Source organism: Erigeron canadensis, chromosome 4, assembly GCF_010389155.1.
Source record: "Erigeron canadensis isolate Cc75 chromosome 4, C_canadensis_v1, whole genome shotgun sequence".
Lineage (NCBI taxonomy): Eukaryota > Viridiplantae > Streptophyta > Magnoliopsida > Asterales > Asteraceae > Erigeron > Erigeron canadensis.
Window position 1 is genome coordinate 5044196 of NC_057764.1, and position 14451 is coordinate 5058646.

The 14451-nt window shown below is 36.2% G+C and overlaps 2 protein-coding genes across 4 annotated transcripts; one reads left to right on the plus strand and one right to left on the minus strand.

The window, feature by feature from the left end:
* Positions 1–3375: 3375 nt before the first annotated feature.
* Positions 3376–12389, plus strand: LOC122598563 (C-factor). 3 transcript variants are annotated; one of them, XM_043771157.1, is made up of 7 exons: positions 3376–3579; positions 4424–4576; positions 4803–4896; positions 4992–5074; positions 5941–6094; positions 11669–11918; positions 12152–12389. In XM_043771157.1, exons 1-6 carry the CDS (start codon positions 3415–3417, stop codon positions 11902–11904), a joined length of 885 nt encoding a protein of 294 aa, XP_043627092.1. In that variant the 5' UTR covers positions 3376–3414; the 3' UTR covers positions 11905–11918; positions 12152–12389. The 3 variants fall into 3 exon arrangements, with proteins under 3 accessions (XP_043627092.1, XP_043627091.1, XP_043627093.1); XM_043771156.1 differs by lacking the exon at positions 12152–12389 and having other exon boundaries at positions 11669–12135; XM_043771158.1 differs by lacking the exon at positions 12152–12389 and having other exon boundaries at positions 5962–6094; positions 11669–12135.
* Positions 12390–13242: 853 nt separating this feature from the next.
* LOC122596869 (ethylene-responsive transcription factor ERF087-like) lies at positions 13243–14205 on the minus strand. The gene has a single exon (XM_043769513.1). The coding sequence runs from the start codon at positions 14203–14205 to the stop codon at positions 13243–13245; it is 963 nt and encodes a 320-aa protein (XP_043625448.1).
* Between the last annotated feature and the right edge of the window lie 246 nt (positions 14206–14451).

Below are 14451 nucleotides of genomic sequence, written 5' to 3' on the forward strand. Positions count from 1 at the left end.
TGTAAACGTTGACTTATAGAGTTCGATTATTACAATAATATGATCAAGATGATCAGTCAAAGGATTGATTAAGATAAATCAATTTAATCTAGAAAATAGAATTACAAGGAGAAATATTAAGAGAACAAATAAAATTCAGAATATATGTGTGAAAAATATGATTGATCTCAACCCTAATTGGGTATAAGCAGGTATATATACTCCTTATCTTCTAGCTAAATACACCGACCTCCTTCCACTTTAGCTTCTAACAACTACAGTCCTTTAAGAATCCTGAATAACAAACCTGCACAAACTCGTAACCCTGAAGTTAGACAAAACTTATAAATACAACCCTAAGTTTATATTAGTTATTTTAACAAAAAGAACGGTTGAACTCAAGGAAATTAAAATGGGTAAAGAATGGACTTCTCAACCTAGACTATTATTATAGAACCAAAATTAAGTAACAGGGGTTATGTCTTTGAGCATTAGCTCAATGGTTGAAATACCATCCCCTTATACATGAGGTCTTGAGTTCTAGCCTTGGGGAGGACATAAGGAAGTCCCTTTATGAGGGCTTGGCTTGGGTATACCCATGTTCAAGTCTGAGGGGGCAGGGTTTACCCATATTGATCGTCGTGCCTTCGGGCGGATTAGTAGGGGGTTTTCCCCCCATCGGGTATTTGAAATAAGCATTTCTACTTCGAGGGAGCTCTCTAGCGCGAACCCAGTTAAGACAACGTATGCTGGACCTTCCGCTGTCGAATCGCGACACAAAGTTTCCAGCGAAATTCACCTTTCAAAAAAAAAAAAAGTAACAGGGGTTATGGAATGAGAAAATAGAAAAGCCTAGACCGTGTAATCGACTAATGACCAACAATTTTTCTTCGGTAGTGAATGGAAGCCTTTGCCAAATCTAGTAGCTGCAATATATTTTTTCAATCAATTTGAGGGAATTTAATGTTATATTTATAGACTAATTGAGTAATTGGTTGATATGGGTTATGTTTTTAATAATCTTTCAACCAAGCAGAAGCAAAGAAGTGGAAATTTTCACACTTATAAATGGGCTGATATGGGTTATCCTAAACTTGTTAAATGGGCTTCTTAAAATAATTTTTAAAAGGATAAAGGAATCAAATATTCAAATGGGCTAAATGGGCCTAACAGGTAGAAAGTCTTCAGAACTTCACTCGATGACTCAAACGCATATATAGAGTTTTTCCAAATACGAGTTAGTACCCACGCTATGCGGCGGTGAAATGGTGGGGGTGATAGGTCATAGGAAGTATTAAGTAATAGAGTGTGATAGCCAAATGCTTTAGCCGTACAGGCTCCAGACTCGGATTTAAAAATTCGTTGAAAGTATATTGAATGACATCTCTAATAATAGAGCATGAAATCTAAGAACACCCATGCAATTTTTATAATTTATCGATATACGGTTTTTGAGATAAAAGATCTCAAATAAATTAGAGTAATAAAATGATTTATGGATGAGAGAGAAAAAAATAAGTGGTTGAGATTTGAGGAGAGATAAGAAAATGAGTGGTTGTGATTTAAAGGTATTACAGGTATATTAGGTAGAGATGTTTAACTTAAGGAATAAAAAAGGGGAAGTAATTTAGGTAGTTCAAATCATATTTTGAGATTTTAAAAAAGAATAAAATGCTTTATAAAATAGTATAGAATAGTACTTTGGAGTTTGTGGGATTGTTCAAGTTGTAATTGTAGTTGGATTTATATGTATATGAGTATATCTCCTACAATTGTGATATTAGTTGTAATTATTGACAAAAGTTACTCAATGAGAATTCTATCTTTTGCTTTTAAACTTGATTTGATTAGTTCTATATTTTTGTTGTTACAAGAACGGTACTCATGTGTTGCGACAGTAATGGAGGTGATGGCGGGGTGATGATGTAATGACGGCGGGACGGTGATGGGATGATCTACCGCCTGTACGGGTTCCGCCCTTAGCCGTATGGGCTTCGCTTTCGGATTTAAAAATTCGTCAAAAATATATCGAATGACATCTCTAATGAAAGAGCATGAAATTTTAAGAACACCCATATAATTTTTATAATTTATCGATGTACGGTTTTTGAGATAAAAGATTTTGAATGAATGGGAGGAATAAATAATTTATGGAGTAAAGAAAAGAAAAAAATGATTGGTTAAAATTTGAGCTGAGAGAAATGATATTATAGTTATTTTAGATAAATATAAAATTAATAGCGGAGTATTTTGAGAAAGTAAATGTTAGAAACTTAAAAAATTTTAAAAAAGACAATTTGATTTATAATGTAATCAAAATCCCTATATTCTCTTTTGTTAAATGCCCTATTAATAATACATTACCATATTGTATTCTAAAAGTTACCATCTTATCATTCATTTTGAAAAATATAACAAACTCTCAGTAACGTTTTATAAAACTGAACAAACTTTTTGTAAAAAGGAATAGAACTCTTGACTCAAACTAAAAATAAATTTAGTTTTTTTATGAATTAAACATACTCTTTTGGATTCACACGTGGAGTTTTATTTATTTTTACCGTTGAATTTAAATAGGTTATCGGGATGTAATTGAAATGATGAAAACGAGAACAAATAAAAAGGCCCTAAATTACACCTTCAAAGCCACGAGCTCACACAAGTACCTCCTTTACCCGATAATGTAAAGGTACTCACAATGGGTACCACATGACTAATGGTATACTCATTTCTTCCCAACCACGAGCTGTCACAATTTGTGTGGGTCTCGTGGTGCTGTCGTTACATCCGCATGTTTTTACTTTTATTTTTTTTTAGCTTTTTTTCAACTATGAATGAAGTAAAAAAAGATACTATGGTTAGTGTTTGATTAGTGATGTATTAAGGGTATTAAAATGGTTGAAAAATTATTGTTATTTGTTGTTTAGTTGAATTTTATTATGGATGGTCTTAGTGTATTAAAAAAACTAAATGGGAATTACCGCATACCAATTTACCAAAGTGAGAGTATTATATCTCACCTTTTTAACTTCGATTTCAAATTACTAAAAAAAAGGGTGGTGGTCTCTACATCACCAACTTTACATCGTATATTATCAAATATGCATTAATGTGTTGTACAATACGATAATGTAAAACATGTTTGGTGATATATGATAAAAGTTAATCATGTAAAGGTAAAAAAAAAAAAAAAAAACCTTGCTAATCGAGTTTCGGGTATTAAAATACACTTTTGGGGAATTAAAATGAGTAGGTCTTTACTTAACTACCCCACAGCATTCAATTATCGCAGCAACGCAGAGCAGGGGAAAACCGTGGGTATCCAAGTTGTAGCGCCACGTGAATGGTGCAAATTAAACCACGCCATGAAATGGCCTTCAATTCAATTCGCTCGCTCTTGTTTTTCGACCCCCACATTCGGAAAAATAAAATAAAATGATGAAGTTTCAATATCTCAACAAATTCTCATTCCATCAAAATGTTGTATCGTCCATCTTTAAATCAAAATTATATTGGTATTCTACTGTTGCATCATTTAGACCTCAAGATGCAAGTGTTTCCATGGTTCAAGGAGCTTCACGAGGCATAGGCCTTGAATTCGTAAGATACCCTTTACACTGTTTAGATTAAAATATGAGCTTTTGAACCCAAATGTCATTGTGTTTGTGGCCTTTTTTTATATAGTGTTTGGATGTGCATAGGTTTAAATCCTCAGAGTATTAGCACAGTTGTTTTTTTAATTACTAGCCTTTTATCTGCGCAAAGTAATGATAACTACTAGATTGTTACTATTATTATTATCAGTTTTTTTAAAGACTTATGGCTATTCTTAGTGTTTTTAAGAGTTTTTGGCACTTTTGGCAGTTTCAATCTCTCATTCAGTTGTGTAAATACGTCTTTAAAATCTTTCAAATGTTTAGACTTTAGAGTCAGCTAGATTGACCGGTGTCCCATATTGTTTGATCCATAGCGTCAACAAAGAAGCCCGCGGTTTTAAACAAATCTATATTACATGGGTTGAGTGGGTCTGTATCCCGGGCTACCCGTACCTCCAATGTGGTTTAGCCCCGCCCCACCCCCGGGTCACTAAAAAAACATGCCTAAGTCTACAAATTATATGAGGCAATTCCTTCAAACATGAGCGTCTGGTGTATTGACTTTCCGAGCATTAGTATAGTTTATCCATCACTAATGCATACAATAATTGCTTCAAAGTTGAGATGAACAAGATAGCTAAAGCCTCTATTGCCAGCCAGTTGGCTCTAGAATGGTCCGCATTTCATTTGATAGGCCGGTTAAAACCCATTCCTCCAGAAGCCCAGGCAAAGCCTGCCCAGTTAAAAGTCTGGTCCTGGCTCGTAAAAGCATTCAAATATTAGTTTTGTTACTGTGTTATATTGTGAAGGATATCCTCTTTAGCCTTTTCATATGTTTTGTAATACAGGTCAAGCAGTTGCTAGAGAGAAATTCGAAAGAACATGTCATAGCTACTTGCCGAAATCCTGATGGAGCAGCTGGACTGATTGAGTTAAAAAACAAATATTCTGAAAGGCTGCATATTCAAAGGTTGGACCTTACCATTGAAAGCACAATAGAGGTTACTTCTTGTTACTTGTCCTTTAACAGAGAAATATTGAAATGTCAATTATGATACAATTTAGGAGAAAAAATCTTAGTAAGGGACGATCTGGCCTTACAAAACGAAAATGAGGAAAAAAAGATCATCTTTTTTTTATTTTGCAAGTTTCAAAATTTTCATCTGTTTTGTATACTTAACAATCTTTAGATCTGCTAAAGAAACAACTAACAATACACCATGACAGGACTCTGCAAGAGCCATAGGCGAGAGTTATGGCCACTTAAATCTCCTTGTTAATGCATCTGGCATTCTTTCAATACCTGGTGTTATACAACCAGGTACGTCTAGAAGCAACATTGATGCTTTAAGCCTTTAATGTTAACCAGTTCCATTGTACATGAAGCCATGAACGTTAATTAGTATATTATTGCAGAAACAACATTGACTAAACTAGAGAGATCATCTTTGATGCTTGCTTATGAAGTTAATGCAGTGGGTCCTGTTTTGGTGACAAAGGTATGCTCAATTTTTTCAATTATTTTGTGTGCTTCATTATGACTGTTTCGCGCATATATCTAGTTCAGTTAGTTATAACAAGCATCAAATCGTGTTATTTCAAATGTAATACAAGAATGCTGACCTGGGAAGTAGCTTTGCAATTTAGAAGCATCAGCAAGCTCATAATGTGTAGACTTAAGTAAGGGTTCGGTATGATGTCTATATGACGACCACATGTCAAAAGCTAAGATGTTTTTCAGTTTTTCTCTTGTTGCCTTTGCAAATTTTGCTTTCCGTAAGTTCCTATATTTCTTATCAACTTTACATCTGAACAATTATAGAGAAACATAAAAGAAAAGGAAAAAAAAGGGTAATTGGATGGGAAGCCAATGATCCCATGTACCATTTGGTGTCCACTAATCCCCCAGCTAGGCTAGTGTCCAGGTGAATCTCAACCACTTAATAATCTTCTAATTATCTCAAGTTTGCCTTTTGCAAGACTCGAATCCAGGATCCCCATGGGAAGTGGCGGTTGGTGGCCACTCGGTTGTTACCCAATGGTTATGTATAGTGAAACATAAGACTACTCTGAATGGAATTCACTTAGTAAAGGGTAATCGGCCCTTTGACGACTCCATTGACTGACCCCATAGCTACATAGGAGTTATAAATCACATGATACTATGAGCAAAGGGACATATGAGATTAGAAACCGTGACCTCAGCTATTATGTTGCATGACCTTCTACTAGACTACCCTTGTGGAGACACTTCACTTAACATTAATGACTTTGTTCATTTTTCAACTCTTTATAGAACTTGATAGTTATGTTTTAGATTAACATAGTATAAATGACCAAATAGGATTTATGATGATAAAAACAGCATATGTGGCCTTTGCTAAAGGTTGGCGGTGGGAGTGGAACTGAAAGAGATGTTGCTGTTGTTGCTAACATAAGTGCAAGGGTTGGCTCAATTGGGGATAACCGTTTAGGTGGATGGCACTCGTATCGATCTTCCAAGACTGCACTTAATCAGTGTAAGAGTTTTTTCTTGAAATTCTAAGTGGCAAAATGGGTAGGTTAGTGGCGGGTTTGGTAAAGTTGGGTTGACACAAAAATTATTAGTTATAATTTTTCACAGTTTTATTTTAAACAATGTATATAATGTTAAATTTGATTTGAAAAAGGTATAGTATGTCGTTATTAATCATTTAGTTGCATAAACATGATTAGAAGGTTGTATGCATTAAAGTCGATTTTTTTTTGTTCAAAATATTTTGGTGATAGTTTCCTGTTGTGATGTGCTTTAAAGATTGTTGTGCAAAGGGATGTAACTTCACATAAACCCAATCACCAACTTTAAATGTCCTATCACTTCTTCTCTTGTTAGCCATCTATTTCATTCGATTCTTAACCATAGCCAAATGTCGTTTTAGTTTCTGAATCTTGATCTCTCTGTCCCTATGCACTTCTTCTACAACCACAATAGATGTATCCCTAGGTATAAAAGGTATATGAACTCTTCGCTTAACTTCAAACAAAGCTTCATATTGGGACATTTTAATGGAAGAATGTCGGTTGGTATTATACCACCATTGAGCAAAAGAGTCCATACACATGGCCCTTAAATAGCTTTTTAAATAACAATTTAGAACCTTTGTTTTGGCCATCTGACCGAGGATGATAAGTCGATGACATTGATGACTGAACACCTTGTAACCTCATAAACTCAGTCCAAAAGTTGCTCAAAAATACAGGGTCCCTATCAGAAACAATAGCAGTTGGGCAACCATAGACCTTGAACACAATATCTATGAACACCTTGGCCACTGATTACTGAATGTGGATGACTGAGAAGCATGAAGTGGCCAAACTTAGTGAGTCTATCCACCACTACAAATATAGTATCCACCACCACAAATACTACCTTAAGATCTTCCATATGTTGATCCCATGGAATACTGTATACCAGTATGTCATCAAAAAATACCAAAGCAGACTTCCTGATTTAAAAGTGGTATTCATCAAAGACTGGATTGTGGCAGGTGCATTTGTGAGTCCAAAAGGCGATACTACAAATTCAAAATGCTCCCCATGAGAGTCTTGAATGCTGTTTTATAGATATCTGGCTCATACATCCTGACTTGATGGTACCCAGATCTAAGATCAAGCTTTGAGAATATAGTAGCCCCTTGCAGCTGATCCAACAATTCCCTAATTAAGGGAATGGGATATACATCCTTAATAGTGGCTCCATTAAGTCTTCTATAGTCAACACACATTGTCGATGAGCCATCTTTTTCATAACCATAACCACTGGTGTAGCAAAAGGACTGGTACTATGTCTAATGATTCTAGCATCCAACATCCAACAGTTCTTGTGTCATTTGTTCAATAATATCCTTTTGAGCCTTAGGATATCTATAAGGCTTGAGGTTCGGATTAACATTATTGTCCTTAAGGCTTATCTTATGATCACGATCTCTGTTTGGAGGTAAACTCCTCGGTGTTTCAAAAATATCATTGTATTTTTCCAATAATTCTTCCAATTCATGCTTATTAGTACCTCATTTTAAGTCTGGTTGATACATCTTTCTATCGTCAGCAGAATGTTGTATAGTGAACAACTTAGCCTCGACTGCCTCATCCCCATTTTGTAGCAAATAGTTGAGTTTTTCCAGAGAAATTGATTCAATCCTTTAAGTACAAAATGTTGCCCTTATGGTCAAATGCTTGATATTCCACACCATGTCATTCAAAGTCTCCAAACGCTGAACTCCCAATACAATGTCATAATTGGTGAGTTCCAATGGTAACATGTGAGATGTGAACCGATTGCCTTGCATCATCCAAGTAAAATCTTTCCTTACTCACAGTGACACGTGACATGTTATTACCATTGGCAATTCTAACTTGGACAATAGGAATCTCTATGAGATTATTCTTAATTTGACAGCTAATGCCTTATTCGCAAAATTATGTGTAGAACCACTGTCTATTAAAATATGCAGTTTCATAGTTCCCATAGTGCCTAGTATTCACATAATTACGGGTTGTTGATATCTCATAACTTTGGCTCTCAATTGCATGCTAACAATAATACATCCTTCTCTTTTTTAAGAGTATATACTGACGCCAACTGGGCTGGGATGCCTTGATGACCGTCGATCCACGGGGGGTTTTGCTATAATATCTTGGAAATAATGTGATTTCATGGTGTGTAAGAAAACAATAGACTATCGAGGTCGAGGTCATCAACTGAGTATGAGTATAAGGCGTTAGTTGATACTGTAGCCGAATTGACATGGCTTGAATCTCTTCTTGTGTGATAATCTTGGTGCTACTTATCTTTGAGCCAATCCTATGTTCCATGCTGGTACAACGCATTTAGAGGTTGATTTTCATTTTGTTTGAGAAAAGGTTGCAGAATGGAAGTTGTGAGTTTAGTTTATTTCTACACATGACCAAATCGCAGATGTCTTCACGAAGGCTCTTCTATCATATCGTTTTATATTCTTAAGGTCCAAGCTAAAGGTCGCTCCTTGACCTTAGATTGAGGGGGAATATTAGACTATATTGAGTTTATATTATATTACCCTAAACAAGGGGTTAGAGTGTAAATATATTGTCTATATAATCTCTTGTAAAATCCGATTATTCAATAATACAATATACAACCTTTATACAATTTTTGTCTCATTGTAGAGTAGGAGGGAATTCCCATAAGTGCATTGAGTGAAATCTCTGGCTCTCCCTGTACTACTTTAGGATGAGATGTTCCCTTATTAACCTCAACAACTACTAATGCAGTCTCCTGTGTCTCCAACACTTCTTCACCAAAATTCTCCACTTCCACGAGGAATAACTGTTTTTTTCCCCTTACACACCCTATTATGGCCAGGCATAAATTTTTCATTGCATTAGAAACACTTACCTCTGGCCCTTTTGTCATCCATAAACTCGTTTGTGACTAGTGGTGACTAATGCAGAGGAAGGTAAAGCATTCAAAGGAGTAACTAATAGTGGAGATTTAGCAGAGTTAATTAGAGTTAGTTAGCTAAGAATTTGTCCTAGAACCACCCCCTTATAGCCATAACTGCTAGCATAAACCTGAGATCTACTTAAGGATTTATTGCTATGATTTTATAATTTAACTAAATCATTAGTATCTCTAAGTGATTTAGGTTTCAAGATACGAATGACATTTCAATTCAGGCTTTAATCCTTCTATGAATAGACTAATAGTGTGTTCTTCTAGAAGACTGACCTTAGCGAGGAGTGCATCAAACTCATCACAATATACTTCTAACTCCCTGTCTTAAGGAGCGCCTTCAAAGCACCTACAAGATCCTCCGTTAGAGTAGTGGAGAACCTTGCTGCTACTAACGAGAATAATCACTCTAGAGGATCTTATCTATAGTTTTATCACTTGATCTCATGTAAGCCAGATGCCATTGGAGAGCTCGTCCATCCATATGCATAGCAACATCTCACTTTGCTCAATTTAGTGTATCATCAATTATGAAGAAATGATCACACTTATAAAGCAATGAATCTACGGCGAGGAAAATCAAGCTTTGTAAGTCTGTCGATAAGCGATCGCGGACGTTACATAAGGTCAATTGACTCTGTTTCCGCAGTATTTCAACCTTCTTCGCCATAGCTTCCATGGCAGATCTCATCGTCATCATTGTCTCCAATGAGTTGGAGTAGGGATGAGCAAAAAATCCGACAAATTGATACCGAACCGGTACCGTTTCCGAACAGTACCAGGGATTCGGTATCGATATTGTTTTTGAGTTTGGGACTAAATCCGTTTCGGTACTGATCAGTTCGGCACTGATCGGTTCGGTACGGGGAAACCGAATATGGATGCCGATACATCCCAAGTTATACATTACCACTTAGCTTCCTTAAAAGTCAATTGTTTATATCATTCACATCCTTAATTAAACGGAAACATTTTGTCACCATTATCAATAGGTGTCAAATCCTTGTATAGATATTCATCCACCTATTATAAACACACACACACACACACATATATATATATGGGGGATGGGTATATAAGGCTGTCGGGTATCTAAGCTTAGGTGTGGAACACTCACATATTGTTTTTTTAATCTATAAAAATCATGGGGCCCATGCATTTATTCATTAAACAAGAAATAATAAAATATTAGTATGTGAGGGGTTCAACACCTAAGCTTAGGTGTCGGACAGCCTTATATTCCCTTTTCCCTATATATATATATATATGTTGCCACTTCACAAACATAAGCATTTTGATATTGAGATCCCTTTGAGCCATTTGACTTCGTTGTCTCTACAAGAGTAGATGCAATTTTTAAAATTCTCTTCCCATGACTGTTACTTGATGATCTCCATATTTTTTAGCATCTCAGGAGTGGACCTCATTATTTTATCTTTTGAAATCATAAATTGTACGTAACTGACATTTTTGAATAGAGATTGAGATTGGCACGTCGAGAAGCACGCACAAGATCAGATGAGATATTGTGACTGGCACGTTGAGAACACGAACTCCTAAGACAGAGAACACTGACCCATAGCCATTGTCATAGATAGATACAAATGGCATGGCAATCGGGATACCGGTCCGAGGATTAGGAGCAACAAGTTATCAATCCCATTTGTATATGCTCTTGTTGGAAAGAAAACATCACTATCACTTCAATGAAAAGTCCCACATTTACAAAATTCGGTACCAAACGAGTATAGAACTGAAAATCCCGGTACCGAAACCGGTACCAAACCAAGAGTTAGGTACGGTATTCAGTAAAGGGTTTTGGGGTTTTTCGGTATTTTTGGTATCGGTACGGTATTTGTACCGATACCATCCCTAAGTTGGAGAAATCCTTCTTCTTCAGTTAAGCGAAATTCTTTTGTAACCGTTCCATATCCTGATGCGCGTCTCCGGAGCCATTGATTGAACGAGAAAAGAGGATCAATCGATTCTCCGGAAACCTAATCGGAAACCAAATTTGAAATTGATAGTTAATCGGAATCGTAACACACCGGAATTGGTGGCTCCGATACCAAAATGATAGAGAGAATTCGGGATTTGAGAAAGAAATGATTGATTAAAGTGGATTATGAATATTATTCCACAATATAGGGTATTTATACAATTTTGACCGGGTTGACTAAAATAATCACCCATAACAACCTATTTGAAATAGTTTTATAAAGTACCCTAGACGTAAGACTTTTACACAAACGACCCATAATATTTCCTACACATCAGAAAATAACCCAATCAACCCATTATAGAAAAAAAAAAAAAAAAAAAAAACCATTATAGATAAAAAGGGTGGAAATTGCTACCTCTACTTGGGATGATTTTGTTAGCTCTACTCTTCCGTGCTAAAGGGGTAACCTAGCCTTTGGGTGCCCCTCCAGATTCTGTTGACTATCTCTTTCCTAAGGAGTACATCATTACACCTTGAACTAATTGGAGTCTCCCCTTTTTAACTCAAGTTCAGGATAAAACATTTGAAGCAATGATTTTAAAGTTTCTGTTTTTTTGCAAGTGGCAACATTTTGCAAGAAAGATATGTGTTAACTTTAATGTGTGTTGATATCTGCAGTAACTAAATGTGTAGCTGTTGAATTTGCACGAAAGAAGGATCCAGTGATATGCATTCTACTGCACCCAGGAACAGTGGACACAGATCTTTCTAAGCCATTCCAAAAGAATGTTCCGAAAGACAAACTCTTCACTAAAGAATTCTCAGTACAAAAGCTCTTGAGCATCATTGACAGCAGCAAGAGTCATGACAATGGCAAATTCTTTGCTTGGGATGGTCAAGAAATTCCTTGGTGATTGCGGGGAATGAGGTGTGATTCTATACTTATACTGTTTACTTGTGTAGAGTGACCTATCAATGGTGATTTTAAGCTGGGCCGGGTTTGATTTCTGGCCTAAACTCGTTGTGCATCTCTAATTTATTACTTGGTTTCTGTAGAACACTGATAAGTGGGCCACAGGGTTGTGTTTGTATCAATATTTCGTTTACTCAACGCTCACAAAGTTGATACCATCAATTTTCAACAACTCTTATTCCTTGTAGGGTTAAATTCCTGTTCTGCTGCTGGCACAATACAAGTATAATATACGAAAGCCATATAACTGAAGAATCTTGACATGATACCATCAATTTTATCAACTTACCTTACATGGTGAAGTTAAAATGCCGCTGCATACTGACATAAAATGTATTTCCTACAAAAAGATTCTTGTAGTTACACTACATGTCTATTCAATACTTCGTAATAAACTGATCTTAGTGTAATATTATTTTTACTGTGTGTTTGATTGCAGAACAAAAATCAACACTGTCAACACATTTATAACTAGCACTACTAGAAGATACAACTTTATGACAAATTGTAAACTTTCTAATGTGTAGTGATCCAGTAGTTAGAATAACTCCTTTTTAAGCAATGGGAGCATGACTGCATAAGATATGTATATGTAATTAACATTAAACAAAGAGCTTTTAGTCTAGCAGGCCAAAACGAGGTAATAAGGCATTGCCTTAGGAAGTTCCGGGCTCAAATCCCAGCATAGGCGTGTATTTACTAATTTTAGGGGTTGTTGGCACCTTATAGTTTGAACAATTCACACCAGTACTCGAACGTTTGTCTTTAGTGGCACTTAGTCTCTTGAACCCAGATTCCTTTGTTTTTGTTCCCCTCGAATACTGCTAAGCCAAAGACACTTTGGCAAACAAACATAACTTATACTACACCATATCTTAAGTATTAAATTATAGTTTTTAATCCATATTGAAGTTTGACTTTAGTATAAAGAACCTACCTGTGTAAAAGTTAATATATGTTTGTATAATACTACTGTAATAATTCTCTTAAAGCACTTGTTTTCTTCTGGCTTTAGACAGCGATGATGATGAAATAGACTTTTAACTAATTTCAACATAGATACATACACTTGATTAACCAAACCAAACAAACAAATAAATGATAATAATTAAAAAAAAAAAAAAAGAGTCATTACATACATCAGAGATACAGTACTATACATGTATATAGCACTACTTACATCTCTTCTCCTGTACTGTAAGATAATCGGAGGGGTGGAGGGACGGCACAAGTTGCCACATTCACGCTCTGTGCCCATAGGTTTTACTAGTAATAACAGTTAAAAGAAGGGGGATTTAGAAGAAAGGGAAAAAAAATCAGCAGAAGGATCAGAGACGGGAGGCATCTGCCCAAAAAGCGGGCTGTGGACGTAGTTATAGCCATCAACTCCGAGGTACGAGGAAAAGGTGGTTGTGCCCCCACTTTCGCCTTCAAACAACATTGCTCCCTGTCCTTGGGCAATATTATTGTCATATATACTGGCTGAAAAGTTGCCACATACATTCAAGTTATTGTTAATGCTAGCATTAGTTTCAGTGTAGTTAAAGTCAGTAGAAGATGTTTGCAGACTGAGATAATTGCTGTTATCAGCATCCATCATTGTAGAAGTTGAATAATGCTCATCTACTGTTGTTGGTTGATGGCGCCCGTTTTGATAATCTATGCTCCTGGCTGAATTAGTAACATTGCTCGACTCTACCACACCTAATCCAGCAGCTGATTGATTAAAATAACCGGACTCATTGTTTTGGAAATGATAATATTGGTCAGAAGGAGTAGTAGTGTAGCGCATATTGTTATGATCAGAATATTGATCGAAAGTAAAATGATGGCCATCATTCTGGTTGTTAGAAGGTGGTGGAAGTTGTGGTGATGGTGGCAAAGTCAAAGACGAGATAGGGTCCTCTGGAGAGAGTATTGAGGTGACGGAGGAGCCAGGTGGCATGTCAGAGTATACAAAGTTGGTACGAGCACGGGAACCACGCATGGAACGAGCAGCACGATCATAGGCAAGCGCTGCTTCTTCGGCCGTGTCAAAGGTACCAAGCCAATGTCTTTCTTTAGTTGATGGATCCCTTATCTCGGCTGCATACCGTCCCCATGGCCGTCTTCTAACTCCAAGGAACTTTGATTGTTTAGCAGTAGCACTACTACTAGCATTCATTTGTGACTGAGAATCTTGCTTCTTGGATGATGGTGATGAAAGGATGCTCATGAAACCCCCTTTCTTCATGACATTCATGTTAATTACTGATTATAATATGAAATGTTTAATTAAGTTAGTTGCTCTAGCTCATGCTATCTTATATATGCTAGTAATGCTACTCTATGTTACCGGCAACCTGGACCACCGGTGCTAGCTTTATAAAATAACAATTTCACTTCTTTATGTAATTTTAGTAGCTTTACTAAGGTGGTTTTTGGGTTAGTTTTCTATTTACCTTTTTAAAGGCTTTTTGAGGTTTGTTTATGTATCTTTAGCTAGAAT

Excerpts from the sequence above, each read along its gene's own strand:
- LOC122598563 (XM_043771157.1), top strand. The coding sequence starts at position 3,415 with ATGATGAAGTTTCAATATCTCAACAAATTCTCATTCCATCAAAATGTT. Across the intron at positions 3,580-4,423 it reads GAGGCATAGGCCTTGAATTC|GTCAAGCAGTTGCTAGAGAG; the intron begins GTAAGATACCCT and ends TTTGTAATACAG. Across the intron at positions 6,095-11,668 it reads CAAGACTGCACTTAATCAGT|TAACTAAATGTGTAGCTGTT; the intron begins GTAAGAGTTTTT and ends TGATATCTGCAG.
- LOC122596869 (XM_043769513.1), bottom strand. The coding sequence starts at position 14,205 with ATGAATGTCATGAAGAAAGGGGGTTTCATGAGCATCCTTTCATCACCA.